This window comes from Aedes aegypti, chromosome 3 (assembly GCF_002204515.2).
Source record: "Aedes aegypti strain LVP_AGWG chromosome 3, AaegL5.0 Primary Assembly, whole genome shotgun sequence".
Lineage (NCBI taxonomy): Eukaryota > Metazoa > Arthropoda > Insecta > Diptera > Culicidae > Aedes > Aedes aegypti.
Genome location: NC_035109.1, coordinates 202839815 through 202863703, shown reverse-complemented (window position 1 = coordinate 202863703; position 23889 = coordinate 202839815). Strand labels below are relative to the sequence as shown.

Below are 23889 nucleotides of genomic sequence, written 5' to 3'. Positions count from 1 at the left end.
ATCTCAAATTTGTAGAACGAGAGATAAACAAGAAAAAAAATTGCAAATCTCAATGCTTGCTGAGAACGATTTTCCGTAATTTCAGTTCATTGAATTTTATGGCATGCTACTATTATAGCACGTTTGACACGCTTGGCGCACTTTGGCGCTTTGAAGGCACAGCTGTGCCGACTGAAGTGCGTAGAGTGACCACCCCCTTGCCCATCCCCTCGTAACAATTTTTGTATGAATATTATACAATTTATGTATGACCTGTAACAACTTACTGACAACCACCCACCCCCTCAAGCGTTATGAAATTTGTGAATCAGGCTGAAAACATGTATGCTCAATGCGAAAAACACTGTAGGTGGCCGATGGACCAACAGGTGGTGGTAGTGTGTAAACGTCAAACACGAACAAAAACGACGCGAGCGCTGCGGGCGGTCGATTAACCACCTACCATATATTCGAATCGAACGTTAAAAATTTGGTCGATGGACAGCAGTGAGAGTGTGACGTCTGTTTGTCTGTGAGTCAATTCTTCAACAGCATAAATACTAGTCTGAAGTAGAAGTTTTTCACCGTGTAATTAAAATTTTGGTTTCCGCAGGGTGCGGGTCCCGACTTAAATTCGCGCAGTGCTGTTTGGCCGTGAAGTGCTCAGTTGTGTAATCAGTGATCCATCAAAATCACATGACATGTGTCAAACATTGAAAACATCAGAAAAAATTCATTTGATCTTGTGACCCGTTTTGCGCTGGTTGGTTGATTGGTGTTTCGCGGACCGAAAGAAATAATAAACTTGCAAAAATGTCGTCCAAGGATCGAATCCCGATTTTCCCATCCCGAGGGTAGGTTCCCGATTGTAGAATAACTCGAATTGTCGTTATGCATAATGTGTTGATTTACTTTCCGTCAGTGCCCAGATGCAGATGAAGGCCCGTCTGGCAGGAGCCCACAAAGGTCACGGGTTGCTGAAGAAGAAGGCCGATGCCCTCCAGATGAGGTTCCGGATGATCCTTAGCAAAATTATCGAGGTTTGTACAAGAAAAAACAGTCCCAAACAATGAAGATATCACGGTGCTCCCCAGACCGATATTTTCAGAAAAAAAATCCGTCAGATCTGTGCTCACCAGTCGTTTCCTAATGGCTAAGCTGCATGTCCGGGCAAAATTTTAGCCCTAATTTCGTTGGTTTTAGAAATACCATGCCTTCAGTGAAGTTTTTCAGAAGATAGAGGCCTTTTTCGAAAGAGTATTTTTTGTGATGAATCTGTCTAGCAGGGCTGGTAGCAAATCACTTTTCAGTGACTTGGTCACTGTGAAGTAACTTGGTCACTTTTTTCGACCTGTTCACTTAAAAGTCACTATTTCCAACAAAAAATAACTAAAGTAACTTTTTTTCAGGAAAATGAACACTAAATTCACTTTTTCCGTGATCTGATGATAATGAAATTGATGGATGGTTGAGCTTTTTAAACACTTACAACAATAAATAGATATTTGTTGTAAATAAAGACAAATATAAAGGAAATCAAAGTGTCAAGAAAAAAAGGGATTCCTGGCTTGCTTTCTGGAAGAATCCAGGTAAATATTTCGTAAACATATCCAACGGAAAATGTAAAAATAAATGTGTGAAAAGTTTTGGAGAACATACTGGCAAAACATACAGAGCGACTTTAAACTGAATTTGCTGGCCGAAATATTTTAATAAACTTTGGCAAAACCCAGGACCAATATCTGATACATCTGCTGGATGAATTACTAATGAACATTCTGTAGTAATCTGCGATTATAGAAAGAATTTTAAACTTGCTTTCTTAATGAACCTTGTGGTAGCTCGACAAATTTCTTAGTAGACCGTGACTTTTGGAAATTAATTATTATTGTTGAGCTGTCAAGTCTATAAGTACCACATTAGCGAGCGAGAACCTTCTTCTGATAAGTTGAAAATTCTAGTTGGCACCTGCAACTAAGGGTAAATATGAAGTGTCTGCATTCCCGACGAATAGCATCTGATCGGATCAGACAGGAGGAAAAACGAAAAAGTCTCGCCTCCTAGGAGGGAGGTGCTTTAACGGTGGGTGAAAATCCGGCCGGAGAAGGCAAGAATGATTCGCCTCATAAGAGGGAGTCGCCTTAAATACGGGATGGATGGAAGTCTAGCCGTAAGAAGGCAAAAATATCTCGCCTTATAAGAAGGAGATGCCCAAACGGCAGATGAAAATCTGACTGGAGAAAGCAAAAATGTCTTGCCTCATAGGAGGGAGTCGCTTTAACGACGGGACGGATGAAAATCCAACCGCAGAAAGCAAGAATATCTCGCCTGTTAAGATAGAGATGCCCACATGGCCGGTTGAAATCTGACCGGAGAAGGCAAAAAAGGTCTCGCCTCAGAGGAGGGAGTTCCTTAAAAAGGCAGATAGAATTCTGATCGAAGGAAGCAAAAATGTCTCGATACATTGGAGGAAGACGCCTTGTCGGCTGAGGAAAATCCTACAGGATAAGCCGAAAATGTGCGATAGGGTACACGAGGGAAGCGTTCTTACAACGAAAAAAAAAAAACAACCGAAGAAGGCAGGTGGAACTGGAAAAACAGAGTTGGAAAACAGAAACAGAAGCTGAAAAAAGTGTCAAAAAGACAGCTTTAAAAACAAAGAAATTTCGATTAAAATATGGTAATGACATAGATTGCATTACTCGTTGAAGAAAAAGAGATGTGGTAGCTCGACAAATTTCTTAGTAGACCGTGACTTTTGCAAATTAATTATTATTGTTGAGCTGTCAAGTCTATAAGTATTACAAACCTCATCAAAACTCCTCAGGAAGATTAACATTATTAAAGCGAAGTATGTACTTCAACAGAAAAGTAATCGCCTATCTCGATGCGTGAGCAATTTCTTGCAAGAAATGCTCAAGAAAAGCATTTTTCTTTGATCGCAGTACGCAGTTGAAAAGAAAAGTCAATTCAAATGGAGCTCACTGTAGAAAATTTCTTGACCATTTCTTGGGCAGAAATTTGTACTTTTCTTGAGCGGAACAGCATACTTAGCTTAACAAACAAAGATTTAGCATTAGCATCAAGCAATTCGCACAAATTCGTAGGTGGTATAGTCCTAGACCGTTGTATGAGGGTTGCCTCCTTCCCGTTCGTTACCCAAGTCAAAGATTTGGAACCAACCCTTGACTCTTAGACAAGATTGACGCATCCTCCAACTTTCGAAAGCTGTCCACGTCCTTGCGAATGCTGAGGAATGGGAAGGAATGATAAATTGAACACCTACCTAAGTCAGTGCGCATCGTACCTTCGTGCTGTGCGTACACGAATTTTCTCTGCTCTTGGAAGTTTTCTTAAAAACTACCTAAAGCAATAAAACAGTACTTTTCAGTGCTACATCAACAGTACTTTTCAGTGCTAAAATTAAGAACGGTACTTTTCATTTTCAGTGCTACTAAAACAGTACTTTTCAGTACTATTTTTTCTACTATTGATCCCTTTACAATCCTTGTTTGGACCCGTGCCTTCGATTTTTCGTTGGACCCGTTGGCGAAAGCTAGCGATGGTAATCCTTCTTGGACACCGTCTTGGGAAAAAACCTCTCGAAGGTCACGTTTTTCTCGTTTATTAACTAAACATGGTATCAACAACTAACAAAAGGAAGGGTGAATCTCTGAATTCACTACTTCCTTCCAAAAAAGTGGGTTTTAAAACTGTCACTACACGTGGCAAGAATGGAAGAAAGGACGCTTCCCCGGAATGCGAAGTTTCTTCCAAGGGTTAAGTGAATAATTGTATCGAAATGAGCAATCAGTTCGATGCTCTAGATAAAATTTCCGAACACCAAATCGAAGCAGCCTCTAGCCCAGGCTCTTTGATTCAAGTGAGGAAGCAAAGAGTGCCGCCTATCGTGGTCAGTTGTTCCGAATTTGGGGGATTTAGGCAGGAGATCTTGAACTCCATTAGGGGAATCAAGGTTTCCTTCCAAATCGCAAAGAAAGGAGACTGTCGCGTCTTGCCAGAAACTCTTAAAGATCGTGAACTTATTCTCAGACATCTTGAAGAGAAGAAGCACAATTTTTTTACTTATGACGACAAAACTGAACGTTTGCTCAAAGTTGTCTTGAAAGGTCTCTCAAGTGACTATAAGTCACCTGAAGAGATAAAAAATGGAATAAATGATTTACTTGATTTTTCCCAAGTCCAAGTAATTGTTTTGAAAAAGAAAACTCAATCTGGGATTGTTCGGAAAGGGCTTTCTCAAGAATATAATTTAGTTCACTTTAACAAAAAAGAACTAAATAATATTAAAGCTTTAGAAAAAGCAAAACTTTTGTTCGATGTCCGTGTGACATGGGAACATTTTCAGAAACCTGGAGGAAATTACCAGAAACCCACTCTGTGCCGTCGGTGCCAAAAGTGGGGTCATGGTACAAAAAATTGTCGCACGGATGCTAAATGCATGATTTGCGGAGGTTCTTCTCACGCCAAGGACGTCTGTCCAGTGAAGGAAGATACCACCAAGTTCATATGCTCTAATTGCGGGGCCAATCATAAGTCAAATTTTTGGGATTGTCCTTCACGCAAAAGAGTCGTTGAGGCTGGCAGATGAAAGATAATATCCGTTACGATAACGGTCGTTTCCGGAATTTGCCTGGTAGAGTATCGAACAATGTTCATTTTTCAGTTAACGATCGCTTGATTAGGAATCATACCCACCAGGAAGATCATAATCATGCTCATTCACAAACAAATTTTAATCCGTCGGGTAGCCGTTCGAATCTTTCAATTTCGAATGTATCTACCCACGGAAAATCCTTTGCCGATATCGTAGCAGGTAATTTGAACTCCTCCCCTGTCCGTACTATGAGTACCCATTCTACTTGTTTCAAATCAAATGGAAAAAACCCTACCGCCACAGGTAATTCCTACTCCGCTTCTTCGTCTACCGAAAATTCCAATGGGAAATCATCAGATGTACCCACTTCAAGTGATATGTCTGCCTCTGATTTTAATTTTCTAACTGAACAATTGAATCTAATGATTGATGCAATGTTCAAAGCCACCACTATGACTGAAGCAGTCCAAGTAGGTGTAAAATTTACAAATCAAATTGTTATTGGATTACGTTTTTCTAATGGATCCAATTAATAATTTAAATATTTTAAATTGGAATGCTCGTTCTCTGAATGGTAAAGAGGACGAGCTGTTTAATTTTCTTACAGCTAATAACGTGCATATAGCAGTTATTACCGAAACTTATTTAAAACCTGGATCCAAACTAAAAAAAGATCCTAACTTTTTTGTTTATCGTAATGATCGACTTGATGGTGCATGTGGGGGAGTTGCAATCATCATTCATAGGCGTATAAAACATCAACTGTTTTCGTCATTTGAAACTAAAGATTTGGAAACTTTAGGTGTTTCTGTTGAAACACAGCTTGGTAAATATACTTTCATAGCTGCCTATTTGCCTTTTCAATGCTCTGGACAGCAAGTTAATTTGCTCCAAACTGACTTGCAAAAATTGACTCGCAATAAGTCAAATTTTTTTGTCATTGGTGACTTTAATGCCAAACATCGGTCATGGAATAATTCTCAAAGTAATTCCAACGGCAGAATTTTATTTGATGAGTGCTCTTCAGGATATTTCTCAATTCAATACCCTGATAGCCCTACATGGTTTTCCTCTTCTAAAAATCCATCTACGATTGACTTGGTCTTAACCGACTCTAGTCATCTTTGTAGCCAATTAGTTACTCATGCTGATTTTGATTCTGATCATGTGCCTGTTACATTTCAAATATCCCATGAAGCGATGCTCAATCCTATCAGCTCCACTTTTAATTATATACGAGCCGACTGGAATATATATGAAACGTATGTTGACTCTAATCTTGATGTTAACATTTCTTTAGAAACTAAACTTGATATTGACAATGCTCTTGGAACTTTAACAAATTCCATTGTTGAAGCCAGGAGCATTGCAATTCCAAAATGTGAAGTAAAATTTGAATCCGTGATTATAGACGATCATCTTTAACTCTCGATCCGTCTTAAAAACGTGAGGAGAAGGCAATTTCAGCGCACTCGTGATCCTGCTATGAAAATTATATGGCAGGATTTGCAGAAAGAAATCAAGAAACGTTTTGCAGATTTAAGAAACAAAAAATTTGAAAATAAAATTTCTCAATTGGACCCTGGCTCTAAGCCCTTTTTGGAAATTATCTAAAATCATGAAAAAACCTCAAAAGCCAATACTGGCATTGAAAGAGGAAAACAAATTATTACTAACTAATTGCGAAAAAGCTCAAAAACTTGCTATGCAGTTTGAAAGCGCGCACAATTTTAATTTAGGACTTACTAGTCCAGTTGAAAATCAAATTAATCAGGACTTCGAAAATATTCTCAATCAAGAGAACGTTTTCGAAAATGCCTGGGAGACTGATTTGGAAGAAGTGAGAACTATTATTAAAAAATTCAAAAATATGAAAGCTCCTGGTGATGATGGAATTTTCTACATCCTCATCAAGAAACATCCAGAAAGTAGCTTATCATTTTTAGTTGATATATTCAACAAATGTTTTCAATTAGCATATTTTCCTGACAAATGGAAAAATGCTAAGGTTGTTCCAATTTTAAAACCAGACAAAAATCCAGCAGAAGCTTCTAGCTATCGTCCAATCAGTTTGCTTTCCTCCATCAGTAAACTTTTTGAAAAGGTTATTTTGAACAGAATGATGGCCCACATCAACGAAAATTCAATTTTTGCCAATGAACAGTTCGGATTCCGCCATGGACATTCGACCACTCACCAACTCTTACGTGTAACAAATTTGATCCGTTCCAACAAATGTGAAGGCTATTCTACTGGTCTTGCTCTTCTAGACATAGAAAAAAGCATTCGACAGTGTTTGGCATGAAGGTTTAATCGTAAAATTAAAAAACTTTAATTTTCCAACATACATTGTTAGAATAATTCAAAGTTATCTGTCAAATCGTACACTTCAGGTTAATTATCAGAACTCCAGATCTGAAAGACTTCCTGTAAGAGCTGGTGTTCCCCAAGGCAGCATTTTGGGACCAATATTATACAATATTTTCACATCTGACTTACCTGAGTTACCTCAGGAATGTCAAAAATCTTTGTTTGCGGATGACACAGGCCTCTCCGCCAAAGGACGAAGCCTGCGTGTCATCTGTAGTCGATTGCAAAAAAGTTTGGATATTTTTTCTTCATACTTGCAAAAATGGAAGATTTCTCATAATGCTTCCTAAACTCAACTAATAATATTCCCACATAAACCAAAAGCTCTTTATTTGAAACCTTCAAGTAGACATGTTGTCACGATGAGAGGGGTTCCAATAAATTGGTCAGATGAAGTTAAGTATCTAGGGCTCATGCTAGATAAGAATTTAACTTTCAAAAATCACATTGAGGACATTCAAGCCAAATCTAACAAATATGTAAAATGTCTCTATTCACTTATTAATAGAAAATCAAAACTTTGTCCTAAGAACAAGCTTTTGATATTCAAACAAATTTTCAGGCCAGCCATGTTGTATGCTGTATGGATATGGACTAGCTGTTGTAATACCAGGAAGAAAGCTCTGCAGAGAATTCAAAATAAAATTTTGAAAATGATTCTGAGGCTTCCTCCCTGGTATAGTACCAATGTGTTACATAGAATATCCAATGTTGAAACATTGGAACAAATGTCAAATAAAATAATCAATAATTTCAGGCAAAAATCGTTACAATCTTCTATTGCCACGATTAATGCGTTATATGTTTAGGTTAAGTTAGGTTAAGTATATTGAAAACGTTTTTTTTTCTCTTATAAGCAGGTGAAATCAACTCACCTGTAAAAAATCTGAACTGCTACGGCAAATGAAATGTAATATGTTGTTAACAAAATGTTAATAAAATCATAGATTTGTTTTACCAAATTAGGATGATAGTGTTGCCTAATAACACAGAACACCTAGATATAAGAAATAATGAATGTAATGTTTGGAATGATACTAATAAAGGTACATACTTACAAATCAAAAGCGCTGGGTGTTACCAAACTGTATGAGTTTTTTTAATTTTATGCACATTATAAATAAGTTCAACTTTTAGGTTGTAGCGTAAGATTTGACGAAATTTGGTAAGTTTAGAAGTTCTCCTTTAATTAATGCTTCTGTTAAAGCAAAGCATCTCATAACGAATGATTGACTGCAGTCAAAAAGGCAAATATAAACAACTACGTCTCATCATCCATAAATGCGGCTGGTAATGTTGTAGAATACACTAACAAGCTTTTTATAATTTTTGAATAAAATGAGTTTCATTTAAGCCTGATATATGTTATGAACCTACCATATGAAATTAACGGAAATTTACAGGATCCTGCTATGAAACCTCAGAGCCTGATATGAATCTGCGGGTGGTCGTAAGGAAACTGTAGAAACACGCTAGGACTCTGAAGCATCTTGCTAGTAATCCGCAAAATCCCGTCTTGGATTTCGTTGCGATATTGAAAGTTCTCAAGTGTCCAATGAAAATTTTCAAAAGTTTTTTATTTTTAGGTTGTGTTAATTTACAAATTCCTCTTAAAATTTTTCTAGAAATACTCAAAATCGAAATCTACATTATCCCGCTTGGTATTCACAGAAGAGAAATCCTAAGAGAATGAAATCTTAAGAGTTTATTAGGAATCACCAGATTTTGGACATAATCCCAACCCAATAACAAATCGTTCTTATTCTGCGCGGCGTGTGAATCGAGACGAGTCGCTCTCACCTCGAGTGAGGTGAGACGACTAATGTTAATCAATTGAGAGCGAGTTGACAATTGTCACCTCATTCGACTCGTCTCACCTCACACGCCGCGTAGAATAAGCGCAAATTATACATTCTCAGGATCCCGCAAACGCAAACTCTCAGTGTCCGCTTTTGCAGAAATCGTCGTTAGAATCGTCTCTTAAAAATTCTAACGTGTTACAGAATCTCTAATAAAGAGGGAAATTAACTCTGAATAGTTGACGCAGAAAGATACACACTAATACCACAGACAACAAGTTTAATTAATTATTAATTATGATTTAAAAATTATTATTTAATTATTTGATTGAGAATAAAGTGAAGTTTGGAATGCGTTCGTTTTTTTGTCATGGTGGCAGTATTAGAATTCTTAAAAACATAAAATACAATATAGTATTTTCTGCACAGTAGTCTAATAAAGTGCAAAATGCTCAATATAATATGCATATTTTTATGGATTATGTGTAGACCAGACTTTGCAGAATTCGCTCTCATTTGATTTTGAAGCACGATCAAAGCAAGCGAAGAAAAACATCCCATCTGTTGCGGTCTATGATCGACAATGTATCGCAAGTTGTAAGGGGGCAGGATCCGTCATTGATTTTGGGATTTTCAAAAGCAGTTTTTTCGTTCAAAATCAAGAAAATTTACAGAAAAATGTGTTCACTGTATTCTGTTCCCCTACCGAAACACAGTGAACACATTTTTATCGAATAATTTTTAGTTTTGAACAAAAAAACTGCTTTTCAAGTTTCGATGATGATGATGATTACGATGACGGAGCGTTGATCGTGTAACAAGTCTGATAAATAGGAGCAGCGAACAATAGTCCTAAAGAAAGAGCGATGATAAAATCCATTTTCTCGCTTGTTTTTCGTTGGGGATAGGTGTTTTACTTTACTGGCACGATAAACAATCCCCGAACTTCCAATAGCAATAGTGTCCCCCAGGTTTGGAGCTTGTTTAGAGGGGTTTTATCATGTACTGTTATCCCCCCAATCTGATCAAAGTTATGGCAGTATACGATAAACAGTCTCTCCAGCCTCCTGACACCGCCCTGGGAGGGAGGCACCGATACTACACACGAAATATAGAATAACGTTTGTTTGAACTGCAAGATAACTCCAGCTTGCCAACAACAATCAAGGCAGGCTTGGGGAAAACCGCTAGTTTTCTTTTGTTGTGTACTTTCGATCTTTCCTGACAAACATGGAAAAAGGGCCACAGTTTTCTATGCACCAAATATTAATTTTCATTGGAAAAAGTAAAACGACGCGTTTTTCAATGCTTTATATTCAACCAGTTGAAAGGTGCTCACGTGAAATTACTTGCATTATGTGCATGAATTGATTTTCATTCAATTTTTGTCACTTTTGATGAAATGCGAAAATGTGTTTTAATCAGTTACGCGCTTTTTCCATGTTAGTCCAATGTTTGAAATCTGGGCTCACAGTGACATTTCGTGACAGCGGAATCCCGGCTCACTATGACGTACAGAAATTTTGTATTGGTTTCTCCCTCCCAGACACCGCCCATACAACCCCATTGGAAAATAACGAACAAACATCTCTGGTTCCTACTGGGAAGTGGTTCCCACTGACAGCTCAATGTTTGTAAACAAATAACCGTTTGAGGAAAAAAAATCGATGATGGCGAAATCTTTTTCTCCGAAAAATTTATTTTCCCGCAAAACAACAGTTATTCGAACAAACAAACGGTTGCAAACTATTGCATTGCAGTACAGCAAGTCAATTTGGGTTGAAGTGATTAGCTAGAAACACATTTTAGTATTGGAAGAAAAATTTCCTAATATGATTAGGCCATTGTACGTTGTTGCTCTTGAGTTTGATTCTGACCACGAAAACATGGCTGCCTAGCACCGGGTTGAGTCTCTCAAAATGCGCAGCATGTTGTGATGGGTACAGAGAGCGATACATGAGAGATTCTCTCAATTTTCTCAGGATTCAATCCCTGTTGTTGACACTTCTGTAATTCACTAGAATGACGCAATTTATTTTATAAAATTTCTTAAAAGTTAAGATACACGACATTTTATTTTATTTGTTTCTATTACTGCTGTGTTTTTACAAAAAAAAACTGAAGGAAAATGGTTTTATTCAGTGTATCACTCACCGGAAGACTCAAGTGGGCTGATCACTCAGTATGAAAGCCTAAAAAAAGAATTTGTTCTCTAGTTTAATGGCCTCATGAAAGTTGCGAATGCTTGCCCAATGACCATCCCGAAGTAAATAGGCGCGTACGCGAGAGCTCTTAGTAGTTCGTGGAATTTGGGGGAATATCAACAAAAATGGAGCTCTGGAATGTAGTCCTTGTGGACAAAGACAAATTAAAGACCTCCATGTCCCTTGCAGTTGCCCAAAATTTGATGGCTCATAAGGTAATCTAGAATGCCGTGAAAAGTGTACTGCAATCTGTCAAGCTTGGGTACCTTTTGTACTACCGAGGGACGAAATGCAGTACTAGAAGTGGTACCCAATCTGAGCTCGAGTGTGACGGACCTGTTGTGGAGTTGACCTGCTATTCAAATGATCAATGCTGTATCTGTTCAGTAATACGCGTAGCATTCGTCAACATTAATGGCACACACTCTAGCGTTTTCTCTATTGCTCCTGGTGTTCCTCAGGGAAGCGTTCTGGGGCTACGGATTTTCATATTTATAAACGACCTGTGCTTCCGACTGAAATCGGGAAAGCTGTTCTACGCTGACGATTTAAAAATATTCAGAACTAAAGCATCTCATCTGGACTGCTGTGCGCTACAAGCAGATATAAAGGAACTCGAACTGTGGTGTATGGGAAACGGCATGGAGTTGAACATCAAAAAGTGTAAGTCCGTTGTATTTTCCCGTCGACAATCGTGCATCGAATTTGGATATTCGATTGGATCAGAACCATTGGAACGCGTTGAGTCAATCCGAGACATAGGTGTTATTCCGGACAGTAAACTGCGGTTTAATAGTTTTAATAGTTTTGATAGTTTTATTATTAGAAAATACGTAAACCTTTTACATTTTATGCTTAGGTGAGGTCAAGGAGAAACAAATGTTTAACTTTAGGAAAATCTTGAACAATATCAAATTACATTGGTGTCTTAAAAGGAATGTTTGTTAGGTTACAAAGACTGTTTAAAACTATGCACTGTAGGTTTCATCCGCGTCTCCAGGGGAAGGTTGTTCCAGAGGCAGACTCCATGTACTAATACACTTCGTCTCAGTTGAGTTGAATGGGGTGGTACGACGAACGACCGGCTGCGTTGCATTTGACCTTGCTGTAGGTGCTGCAGGATGTATTGCGGTAGTTCTCGGAGGTATCCCTTTCGAAGGTAGCAGCAGATTCGGTAGATATAGTTGTCTGGAAGATCTCGACCAAACACACAGTTCCTCCTACCTACTGTAGTATCTCGGGATCGCAATCTATATACAAAACGGATTGTTGATTTGAAACATCGATGCAGTCGGTTCCTTAGGGCTGCGTTCAATCCGGGATAATAGATCACATCTGCGTAGGTGAAAAACGGTGCAACTACCGACTGAGCGAGTTTCTGACGAGTCGCTCCCGGAAGGACGGACGCAAATCTCCGGAACGTTTGTAGTGTACCATAGACTTTAGCAGTGACGTCGTCAACCTGATGACGCCAAGTCAGGTTATTGTCCATGTAAAGGCCTAGATTCTTGACACTACTAGTCGGTTCGATTACATCGTTGCAGAAAACTATGTCAGACTGGGTAATGACTGTACCTTCACGGGTGAAGATGATGGCTTGTGTCTTCTTGGGATTTGGAAACATACTGTTAATGGCTGCCCAGCGTTCGATTGCCGAAAGGTCGGTGTTAATTTTGCCAACCAGATCATCCAGTTGTTCGACGGGACCTGTTACATAGATCTGAAGATCATCGGCGTACAGATGATACTCGCACTGAAGAACGTTTGGTAGGCTGTTAATGTAGAGTGAGAAGAGGAGCGCACTTAAGCAAGATCCCTGCGGTGTGCCATCGGTTAGTCGCTGCTCGGCCGACAGGGTGTCTCCTACTTTAACCACTTGACTCCTGTTGCCAAGAAAAGATCCGAGGAGATTGCAGGCTGAAATTGATAGGCCAAATTCGCGTTCGAGTTTATACTGTAGCTTGCCATGGTCGACGCTGTTGAAGGCAACGGAGAAATCGACCAGCACCATGACCGTGCAGAAGTTCTTGTCAAATCCGCTGTAGATATCGTGTACAACTTTGGTTAGAGCAGTGGTCGTGCTGTGGTTCTTACGATACGCAGACTGATGTTTTGCGAGGAGAGCAGGGTTGGACGATTCTAGGTAGTCAGAGAGTTGCGAAAGGAGGATCTTCTCGAGAATTTTTGAAATTGCGGGCAGCACGCTGATTGGTCGATAATCCTTTGGTACCGTTGGGTTAGCTGATTTGGGTATGGGGGTTACAATAGCTTTTTTCCATCTCGAGGGAAATGATTCTACGTCTATAATGGCGTTGACTAGATGGACTAAGTGGGGAAGTATGAACGGAGAAAGCAGTTTGATAAACGAGATTGGTATATTATCGCAACCGATGGCATTGGTGTGGATTTCCCAAATCTTCTTGGACACATCTTCTGCAGTGGTGTGCTGAAAACGGAAGGTCGGGCGATCGTGCTCATGATCAATTCGAGCATTGCCCGCACGTTGATCTGCATGAAGAGGTTGGCGGTTGGGCTGCAGTACACGATGACCTTCGACGAAGAAATTATTCAACTGGTCAGCATCGATACCATTGCGATCCAGATTGTTCTTTGAAGGATTGTGGACGCCTTCTCTTTTCAGGTTGCTCCAAAGTTGTTTGGCAGGAAGGTCACAAGAAAAGTGCCTTTCAGCGTATCTTTTTTTGGCAGCGAAGACAAGACTTTTCACTCTGTCGCGTTGTCTGCAATATTCCTTCCACTGGACATCACCTTGGCGTCTGTTTGGATTGCGGGCGTAAAGTACATATGCCAGATTTCGTACCTCGATTGCTTGTTCTATTTCTACGGTGATCCACGGCGTTTGCTTGTCCCTGACCGTAATTATTTTTTTCTGGAGCATGTTGATCAAGTAGCGCTTGGAGCTCGGAGGACAGGAGTTGAGATTTCGTTTCAATGTTTTCAGATCTATAGAAAGGCTCCCAGTCCTTAGCCTGAAAATCCGCCTGTAGACGAATGGGGTCGATTCTGCGAAGACTGCGGATCTTGGTGCGGACAGGAGAAGCTGGAGGCACTCGTATATCGGTGATTAGGTACACAATTTCGTGGTCGGAAATGTCACTTGCAGGTGACGTTCCAGCGCTTCGCACGGTCTGGGGCGAATCGGTAACCAGAAGATCGGTCGTAGTTGAACTCCTCTCGGTAATGCGGGTTGCAGGTGTGTTGAGAACGCTGAGATTAAAGGTTTCACCTAGCATTCAAGGATGTTGCATTGTAGCTCAGTCTATCTGCCTTAACATTGATGTTGTAGTCGCCAACAATAAAGATTCGATCGAAATCAAAGTCCAGGAGGTCTAGCAGAAGTTTCTCGTAGTTGGTGGCGAACATTTGGTTTGCTGCAGACGGATTGTACACTACTGCTACACAGATATTTAGATTGTTTATTTTAATTTTCACGGCTAGAAATTCGAACCGCGAAGTGATTGGTAGATCTGCATTGTGTGTTGATTTCAGGATGGGAGTTGCCTTAATTCCTTTCTTCACGTACATGACAACACCGCCGAAAGTTTTACTGCCTCGCCCTCGCTTAGATGGTAGGCAGTGGCGAATCAAGTTGTAGCCGGGAATACGTACTGGTCCAACAGGAGCAGTTTGTTTCATTTTCGTTTCTGTTAGTCCAAATAGGTGGTAGTTCTGTTTATTAAGAAGAAGTTTGACACCGTCTATTGAGCATTCGAGCCCTCGAATGTTAAGGTGTCCTATACGCAGATTGGATGTAGACATAATGTACATTGGTCGTCAGCTTGGCGTGTAATACTAGTTAGATGTAACGAAGGAGGAGTTTGTGGAGCAAGTGTCGTAGAAGATAGAAGTTTGGGCTGCATCTTCGAAGGTGTTGGTGATTTGGATGAGGTACTCAGCATCATCAATTGGGCAGTACCTCTTTTGCCCAGGCAATCGAACGGACACTCGATCATTTCTAACGAACACAGAGTCGACGAGTTTCTGCTGTTTGAGTCGGAGCGCAAGATTACGAATCCGAAAGGTGTTAAGAGAAAGCACCTCATTTATCGTAAATCTGTACTCAATAGGGTAACTTGTTCCCAAGGCACAAATTTTCGCATTTTTATGCACCTCAAAGTACCTACGAAGCACTGCATCTTTAGCTCTGCGATCAGCAAACACTGCGATGATGGTGGGAGTTACCGATCGGTCGGTCCATTTAGATGGCTTGGAGTGCACACGGAAGCACGAATGCAGCTGTGAGATCAAATGTTGAAAACCAAGAAATTGGATGATGTTTTCAACGATGGTTCTGACGTTCTCGTTCTTCTTGATAGGCACTTTATTGATGGCAAGACGGCAGCTGTTGGTGTTTTCTGCAAGAGTGCTTGCAAGTCGGGCCCCGGACTCAATTAGCTCAACCTTTTTTTCGATGTTCGTAATTGTGTGGCACTGAACAGCTTGAATGATACTGTTCCTCTCTGTTTCCGTTATCATGCTGTGGATCTTGTCGACCTGTTTTTTGTTGGTGGATTGAACACATTTAAGTTGCGATTGCAACTCTTTCACTTGGACGGTGAGATCATGAATTCTTTCCAGTAACTCCTTATCGTCACCTCCGGGCTTTCCAGAGGTTGTTGTTTTCGGGATCAGGTCGCCTCGGATGCAGCATTTTTCACACTGATACCAGAAGTTTCTTAGATCAGGTACCAGTGCATCCTTGATGCCGACACAGGAAGTGTGAAACCATTGAAGGCAGCGGTCGCAGCAAATCCAGTTAATGTTGGTTTTTCGTTTTGATTTGGATTTGGGCGGATTTGTTTTTCCACAGGTGTTACAGATGTCGTTCACCATTGTAATATTAACACGACACAAGCTGACGATAATTTCGAAATTATGCGGTTTGCATTTAGGCAAACGTCACCGGAGAAATATTCTGTTTGAGGTTATGTTCGCTCGCGAATTTTGTTACGAAAATTACCGCAAAAAAATCTCACGGAACTTCGCGAATCGGTATTAAATTACTGTTGGACAGGTACAAGTGTACCGAAAACTACTTTTTCGTAACGTAATTACAGAAAAAGCATGATTTTTAACAACTTTTTGACAAATTTAACCGGGAGCTGGAAAAAACGCGTCGTGTACTTAACAGTGCTGCCAGACTTTGCTTGCTTGAACACGTCAATGCTACAACTGCGAAGGCGTTTGCAGCCTTAGGATTTGTTCGACGAAATGCTAGCTGCTTCAAGGACATCTATGCTCTCAAGGCATTATATTGCTCGCTTGTTCGTAGTATTTTGGAGTATGCTGTATGTGTATGGTCTCCACAACATACTATCCACATTATCCGGATTGAAAAGGTTCAGCGTAGCTTCATCCGCTTCGCCCTTCGGCAGCTGCCATGGTACCCTAAGATGGTGTTCATGTTGAATTATGAGGCAACCATTGAAGAAACAATCAGTTTTTTTTATCTTATCCCAGCTTTTAAATTGGTTGTTCATTTCAATCAATGGTTTTGAACCAAATAAAAGGAAGAATGAATGCTATTCCTGAACTTGAAGATAAGCCGAAGAATCATTCTTGTACCATATATGCATTACAAAAGAAAATTGCTGGCTAATTATTTGTTTTTATAACGAATTAAGCTGAAAAGCAGGCTTTGTTCCAGTAAGGACGTAATGCCAGGAAAATAAGAACAAGAAGAGTAAGTTATACGGTAGCCTTAAAATTCAACAAGTGCTAACAAAGTAAAAAACTCATTCTGCTACTTAAAATCAAGATGGCGACAAAATCCAAGATGGCCACCAGAATTTTTCTTTTAAACTAATACTGTTATTCTTCACTCGACTCGAAGAAAACACCAACCATTGAAAACTTGTTTCTTTGTTGTACAAAAAATTATGTTTTCACTGATTGCACTCTCCGTATATGTCAAAATCGTGGAACATGATTTAGAAAATCGTTCATTTCATAGGGTAAAAACCATTGCTCAGCTAGTTTTGTAGCCTATCTTACTCAGTTTTTTCTCAGCTTTCTGATGGTGATTTCAGAATTCTAAACGAGCGGTGCGCTAATGGTGAAAAAACGGTTTCTCGTACAAAATTCAAGATGGCGACCATATTCAAAATGGCCGCCAAATTTGTTTTTAGTCTCGTATGAAAGCTATTTCCTTCCTCTATACGATGCCAAGTTTGCTATGTGTTCCAAGGAAAATATGAGACATATCACGTAAAGAAATACCTGAGATTTATCAAAAAATGGGCTTTTTCGCAAACAGCTAGACGCAAACAGCGTACCCAACTGGTGTACGAGAGGTCCACCTATTTGAGAAAACCGAAAGCACCACCCTTTAGTTCTAGCATATACTAGCGATCAGAAACGAACTCACCAGTTGGGTAATCCATCCTCGACTGAACACAAAACTGACACTGACAGCAAAACTTCTTGGCGTCCCGAAAACAAACCGTCTTGCTTGTGCCTACTCAAATACCTACCCAGCAAGACGCTCCAAAACACCCAGCAAGACGCTCGGCGACGAAACCACGCGCGAAACCGTGAGCAAAACCTATCTGACGACGCAAAATCGAACCGTCCTGCTTGGGCTTCACGAAGAACTACCTAGCAAGACGCTCAAAAAAAAATCTCCGGCAACGAAAACACGCGCGAAACCTTGAGCAAAATCTATCGGACGACGCAAAACCGAACTGTCCTGCTTGGGCTTCACGAAGCACTACCCTGCAAGACGCTCCAAAACAGGAAAAAACTCCAGCGACGAGAACACGCGCGAAACCGAGAGCAAAATCTATCGGACGACGCAAAACCGAACTGTCCTGCTTGGACTTCACGAAGCACTCCATCCTGCACCACACCATGAAGCACCTTTAACTTAGGCTTGAGTGAAAGAAGAAAAACTCAAACGTTCACCACTCAGCGAATACTTAACGGATTCAAATATTTGTTGTCAGTATACTTTGACAGTACACAAATCTAGTTCCTAAAAGTGGTCAGAGAAACTCGGGAATACTCCTGCGTCCGGAGTGAATCAATAGTAACAAGAATAGGATCCGGCTCCCTACTTTGATAAAAATGTGCAAATCACAAAAAAATATGTTTCAAATAATGCTCTCAAATCCGTTTTTACCGATGTTTCACATTTTCCTCGTTTTAGTGCCTCACAGTGAGTAATAAATAGTCTTATTCTTATCATAAGTTACACCTTAAAATGTCGCTTCCGAGCGAATATGAGTAATGGTCATATTTCTGGAATTATTAGAATCTGCTTTCGAGTTACTACATTACCAACACTACCTTGGAAAACAGGGGACAATTGACAATTTTGATTATTAGGTAATCGGTCATTTTTCTGGGATCAATAACCTAATGATAGCTATTATAGCTAGGATTATTCTATACATCTGTACACACAAAATTTACTTAATATTTTAAACCATTTATAACATCGCCAATATACATTTGATTGCGACTCTTATTTTTGCCATGCAATTCTGATAGACTTATTGATAAAACAACAAATTGGGGTCTTCTATAAATCACGTCAAATTCTCGGGGAATGATTCGCGGAAACGTGACAATCCATACATAATTTACGAAGTCTCCATACAAAAAATGTGATATACGGGGAGAGGGGTTGAAAATTAGTCAAAAAAGTGATAGTCAAAAAATTACATAAAAACGTAGACTAAAGCTACACGGTTCATGCAAAAGTTTACTATTTTTTCATACAAAAAGGAGAAATTTTTAATTACAGCATTACGTAATGAATGGATGCTGCCCTACATTAAAATTAAGTTAAGTTTATTGTTTTGCGAGTGCGCATTGGGCAATTAGGCATTGTTGCGCGCGGAATATGGGAAAGCGTTTAAAAAATGCGCGGTATTAGGCAATTTCAACAAGTCAATTTTTAAAAACAATAAAATACACAATTGTAAATTATGAATTCAGTCCAGTTTATATGTTTTTCCATAATCTAAAACAAATTTACTAGCGATCTACACATAAAGCTTTTTGTTGATACAATACTATTTTTTATTAGCTATTTCAATCGTTTTATTTCTTAACTTAACAGTATATTTGATATAGCGAAAGTTCATGAATGATAATCGGTGATCTTGATGGTGTACGCTATGTCTGAACCAGACGATTATAAAAATTGAATGTACATCGGATTTTTTCTCGCTAGAGATCAGTATTTGGTCTATATTTTCATAATCGGAAGGTTTTAAAATATTCTATCGGTAATTTTTTTTCCATACATTTTGCATGGGCTGAAATGCGTCAAAAAACGGGATTTTCATGGGTTTTAGTATGAAAAATAGCTAAAATGTGGAAAAAATCAAAATTTCACCGATGGAATATTTTAAAACCTATAACCCAAATACATAACTCTAGTGAGAAAAAAACCCGATGTACCGTGGTGCCACCATATTTCGCGCATACTCCTAATTTCGCTCACTGACATTTTACTCATATTTGTTGAAATTTATTGGGCTATATAATTGCATGTTATGTAACCATGGCTGAAGTAGGATTATTCAAAATACTAGCTAACAAAAATTTCTTACTCAGAACAAGTTCAAAATGTCAGTGAGCGAAATTAGGAGCGCGCGCGAAATATGGGTACTTTACGGTACATTCGATTTTTATAATCGTCTGGTTCACATATAGCGTGTGGTGATATAAGTGATAGTTTCTGTCGACAGCAAAAGTGTAGCAATTGTGTAAAAGTGACAAAATGAAATGGGACCTTTTAGTAAAAATGTTTGGTTCTTCACTCTAACCACTCAGTAGCCATTCAGGTCTTATCATAGTTAATCAATAGCCCGCTAATTCATCTTTTTAGACTTATAGAGCTATTATACGGCTTATAAACGCATAATTGTCCCATGTGAACAGGGAATCAAGCAAACATGGGACTGACTAGCATTTATGGGCAGTATAGGGCTTGTCAGCTGTGTAATTGCACCATATTAGCACGCAAGGCGAATTTGAGTGCTATATGGTTACTTGCGTGTAGGGCAGATTAAAAGTAGAACAAAAGATAACATTTGAACATAATAAACGGTATTAGCATGCCTCATTGAAAACTAATGCAGCTTAGCTATAGAAAACGACTGATGAGCACAGATTTGACGGAAATTATTTTTTCTGGTAATAACAGTCTGGGGAGCACCTTAGATATGTAATTATTAATGTACCTATCGTCGATTTCAGACCAAAACGTTGATGGGAGAAGTGATGAAGGAAGCTGCCTTTTCGCTGGCTGAGGCCAAGTTCTTGTCCGGAGACTTCAACCAGGTGGTGCTGCAGAATGTCACCAAGGCTCAAATCAAGATCCGCACCAAGAGGGACAACGTGGCGGGAGTCACGCTACCAGTTTTCGAGTCATACCAGGATGGCAGCGATACCTATGAGCTGACCGGTCTAGCCAAGGGTGGCCAACAGATGCAGAAGCTGAAGAAAAACTACCAGAGCGCCGTGAAGCTGCTGGTGGAGCTTGCGTCGCTGCAGACGTCCTTCGTGACTTTGGATGAAGTCATCAAAATTACCAACAGACGAGTTAACGCCATCGAGCACGGTGAGTACCGCTTGTGAATTTGAGAGATACGTCCTAAAAGACTTCCTTTCTACAGAAATTTAAGTCTCCAAGAACTCCTTTTATAACTCTTGTATTAGGGTGCCGGTGCCATTAGTGGACACCTAAGCTATAAAAAATCATAACAAAATAACGAAAAGCCTTAACAGAGATCTTTTGGCGTCAACAGATAGATTTCAACCTCTACTATACGGAAAAAATATAAACAGAGTGATAAAACTATTTTTTTTAACATAAAATCCCTTGAGCCACTATTGGTACACGTGTTCCAGTAGTTGCGCTAGTGCTCCAGTAGTAGACGTTCGGGAATGATACAAGGAATTTTAAACAAAATGATATTTTTTTACATTAGTTTAACATTGTTCCCTCGGAACAGCAACTAATATCTTTCGAATGAAGCATAAAGATCATCTCTGGGACTTTTCTTCATTTTTATTCATCCATTTTAAAAACTGCTTCAATCCGTTGATCCACTACTGGAACACGACGGCAATTATTGGTGCAAGGGAGCATTTTTTTTGCGTGAACTTAATTATTTATATGACTTTTTGATACAATAAAAAGCAGAAATTTGGCAAATCGACTAAAATAGAGGCGATCTATCCATCTAAAATAGCCCATACCGGCACCCTATACTTTGTTTAAAAATTTCTCCAGTTTTTTCGTATGTTACAGTAATCTCTCCAATTATTTTTCCAAAAAGTTTTATGAAATTTTCCATCGAAAATATCCCTTAAAATTTTTCTAGGTTATCATCAGGGATCTCTCATTTAAATTTACTTGTTAAAAGATTCCTCTGATGTTTTCTGGAAAGTATTTTCCTTGAATTCTAAGATCCATGTATCCAAGATTCCCATTAAGGAGTCTTTCAAGGAATTAACCGAAATTCTGAACTGAATACCGCTACTTTCGCTACACCGTTAACTTCGCAGACCCTTCTTTGGGAACTTTATTGGTTGTTTCTTGGATACACCAAGTGACTTGGATGGTACCGTTGATTGATACCATGTTGATTGGAAATGCCCGGACGCTTCGAATTCCGGGCACCGGCCTTAATTCACCTACAAATTTGTATTTCGTCAACAAGGAGACGAAAAAAATAGAAATTTAGTCCAAACATGACATTAAAAACTTGTGTATGCAAGTTTCATCCATCTTCACTCTGACAAGTATTTAAACATTCAAACAATGGATATTGCCAAGAAGAACAATCGTAATTAAGTAATTGTTCAAGAAGGAGGGTATTTCGTTTTTCATTCTTCCACACAATTTGTTGTTTTTTTAATACGATTTGAGTATTAGCCCATTTCAAAAAATGGGCGAGGAAGACGCAGCACAAAACAAAGCAGAGTAAAATTCCATCAAAAAAGGGTGCTCTCAGAACTCTCCGAGGACTGTTTGTTCGGGCGGCAGACTCAAGAGTTGTGAGTTAAGGTGAGAATCGCCACAAGAAAGAGAGAGTACCTGAAAATATCCTCGCGTTTTCTTGCACTCTCACTCGAATCACTTAAGGATCTGTGTTGAAAATTTTGAGTTCAGTTTTTTCTCCTCAGAAAAACGGCAAAGTCGCCTCCTCTTTGCCTCGCAGAGGAGTTTCTATCAAACCTGAATTTTGTAGCCACGAACAGTGATGAGAATAGTACTGGAGCAAACTGTATTATCTGGTATTTTCGGGAGAATTATGTAGGTGAACACTTGTCGAGTTGATAGTTACAAAACTTCTGAAGCTCATGTATTTCTCATGCTCATTTTATACACAAACTAGAACTCACCCATCTCTGGTAAGCTACTCTCATTCCACTCAGTTCCATAATACATTGTTTTGGGGATTCCACTCTGTGGTCGAAAGTCTCGACTAAACGAAAGCGATATTACAACTCCTTACCCCTTTAAGCCAAAAATATCACTGATTAAAAACTCGAAAGCAATTTCTTTATGCTACAATTCAGATGGAACATACAATTCATTATTTAAACACAAATTAGGAATCATTAATAATATACATAATCTTCTTTTCGTTTTTTCTTCAATCTTCTTCCTGATCTTCGAATGGAATCATTTCCAATATGTGTTAAAAACTCTGGATCTTGATGAGTGCCAAAAATAAATGAATCAGCCGCAAACCCATAAAAATCAGATTCTGAATCAGAACTAATAACACCAACGCAATCTCCTTCATCGTCTTCTCTTCTTCTCTTGTTCGATCTCTTGGTTGTATCAGCCATGTCGGCTTGATGTGGATGACTCGGTACAATGCTTCTGTCGCTAGTACTTGGTTGTTCTAGTGGTATCGATGCAACGCTCTCTCCGTGGAAAACAAACCGATTTGACGTTTTCCGGCGAGAGTCTGTCAACTTCAACTGACGCTTATGCGCTTGGACCACCCTTCCACCAAGAGAAACCTGTAGAATATTTGAAGAAGTCTTTTTTATAAATTTTACAGGTAACCATTTCCTTATGTCAGTCTTGTTATTATTTCTATAGTATAACAGATCTCCAACTCTTAAACAAGCAAAAGGATCGGGTGCGTCATCCTTTCTTTTATCATTTCTTTGAGATTCATTCACTGAATTAGTCAATTTTTTCTTATAATTATTATTCGGATGAATCAGGTCTAATAAAACTTTTGGTTTATATGAAAGAAGCTTTTCAGATGGAAATTTGTCATTTGCGCCAAGGCACGTATTTCTGTAATTGATGAGAAAGAATGCTATTTGTTCATTTATATCTAATTTCCTCATTTCTGCGTCCCTAATAAATTTTTTAAATACATCCTTTACCAAACGCACCATTCTTTCTGCCTGTCCGTTACTTTCAGGATGGTAAGGAGGGCTTTTCATGACAATTATCCCTTGTTTTTCAAAAAAATTTACAAACAGGTCGGAATTGAATGGCGGACCTCCGTCTGTTACCAGGACATCTGGTAAACCAAATCTGGCGAAAATATTAAGAAAAATCTTAATAACATTCTTGGTATTTGTTCCATGAGGCATGTGTTCCAATTCTACCCATTTAGTATGACTATCCACTACCAACAGAAAAATTTTCTTGTCAAAATGAAAAAAATCAGCATGGACGCGTGAAAATGGTTTATTGGTTGGAATCCATTGAGAATATTTGGCAGGTCTTGTAACAGCTGTCATCTCATTGCATATATTGCAAGATTTCACAAATTTTTCAATATCTGAGTCCAAACCAAACCAGAAAACACATCTGCGTGCCAGTTGCTTTATTTTAGTGATACCTGAATGATTCATGTGGAGTAATTTTAAAATTTTTGTTTTCATATCATCAGGAATCATAACC

The 23889-nt window shown here is 39.1% G+C and overlaps 1 protein-coding gene across 1 annotated transcript in view; it reads left to right on the top strand.

The window, feature by feature from the left end:
* Positions 1 to 673: 673 nt before the first annotated feature.
* LOC5572478 (V-type proton ATPase subunit D 1) overlaps positions 674 to 23889 on the top strand; it is a 28775-nt gene continuing 5559 nt past the window's right edge. Inside the window, exons 1-3 of the mRNA XM_001660376.2 lie at positions 674 to 833; positions 902 to 1019; positions 20202 to 20565. Coding sequence (XP_001660426.1) covers positions 793 to 833; positions 902 to 1019; positions 20202 to 20565 — 523 coding nt within the window. The 5' untranslated portion in view covers positions 674 to 792. The remainder of the gene's footprint in view (positions 834 to 901; positions 1020 to 20201; positions 20566 to 23889) is intronic.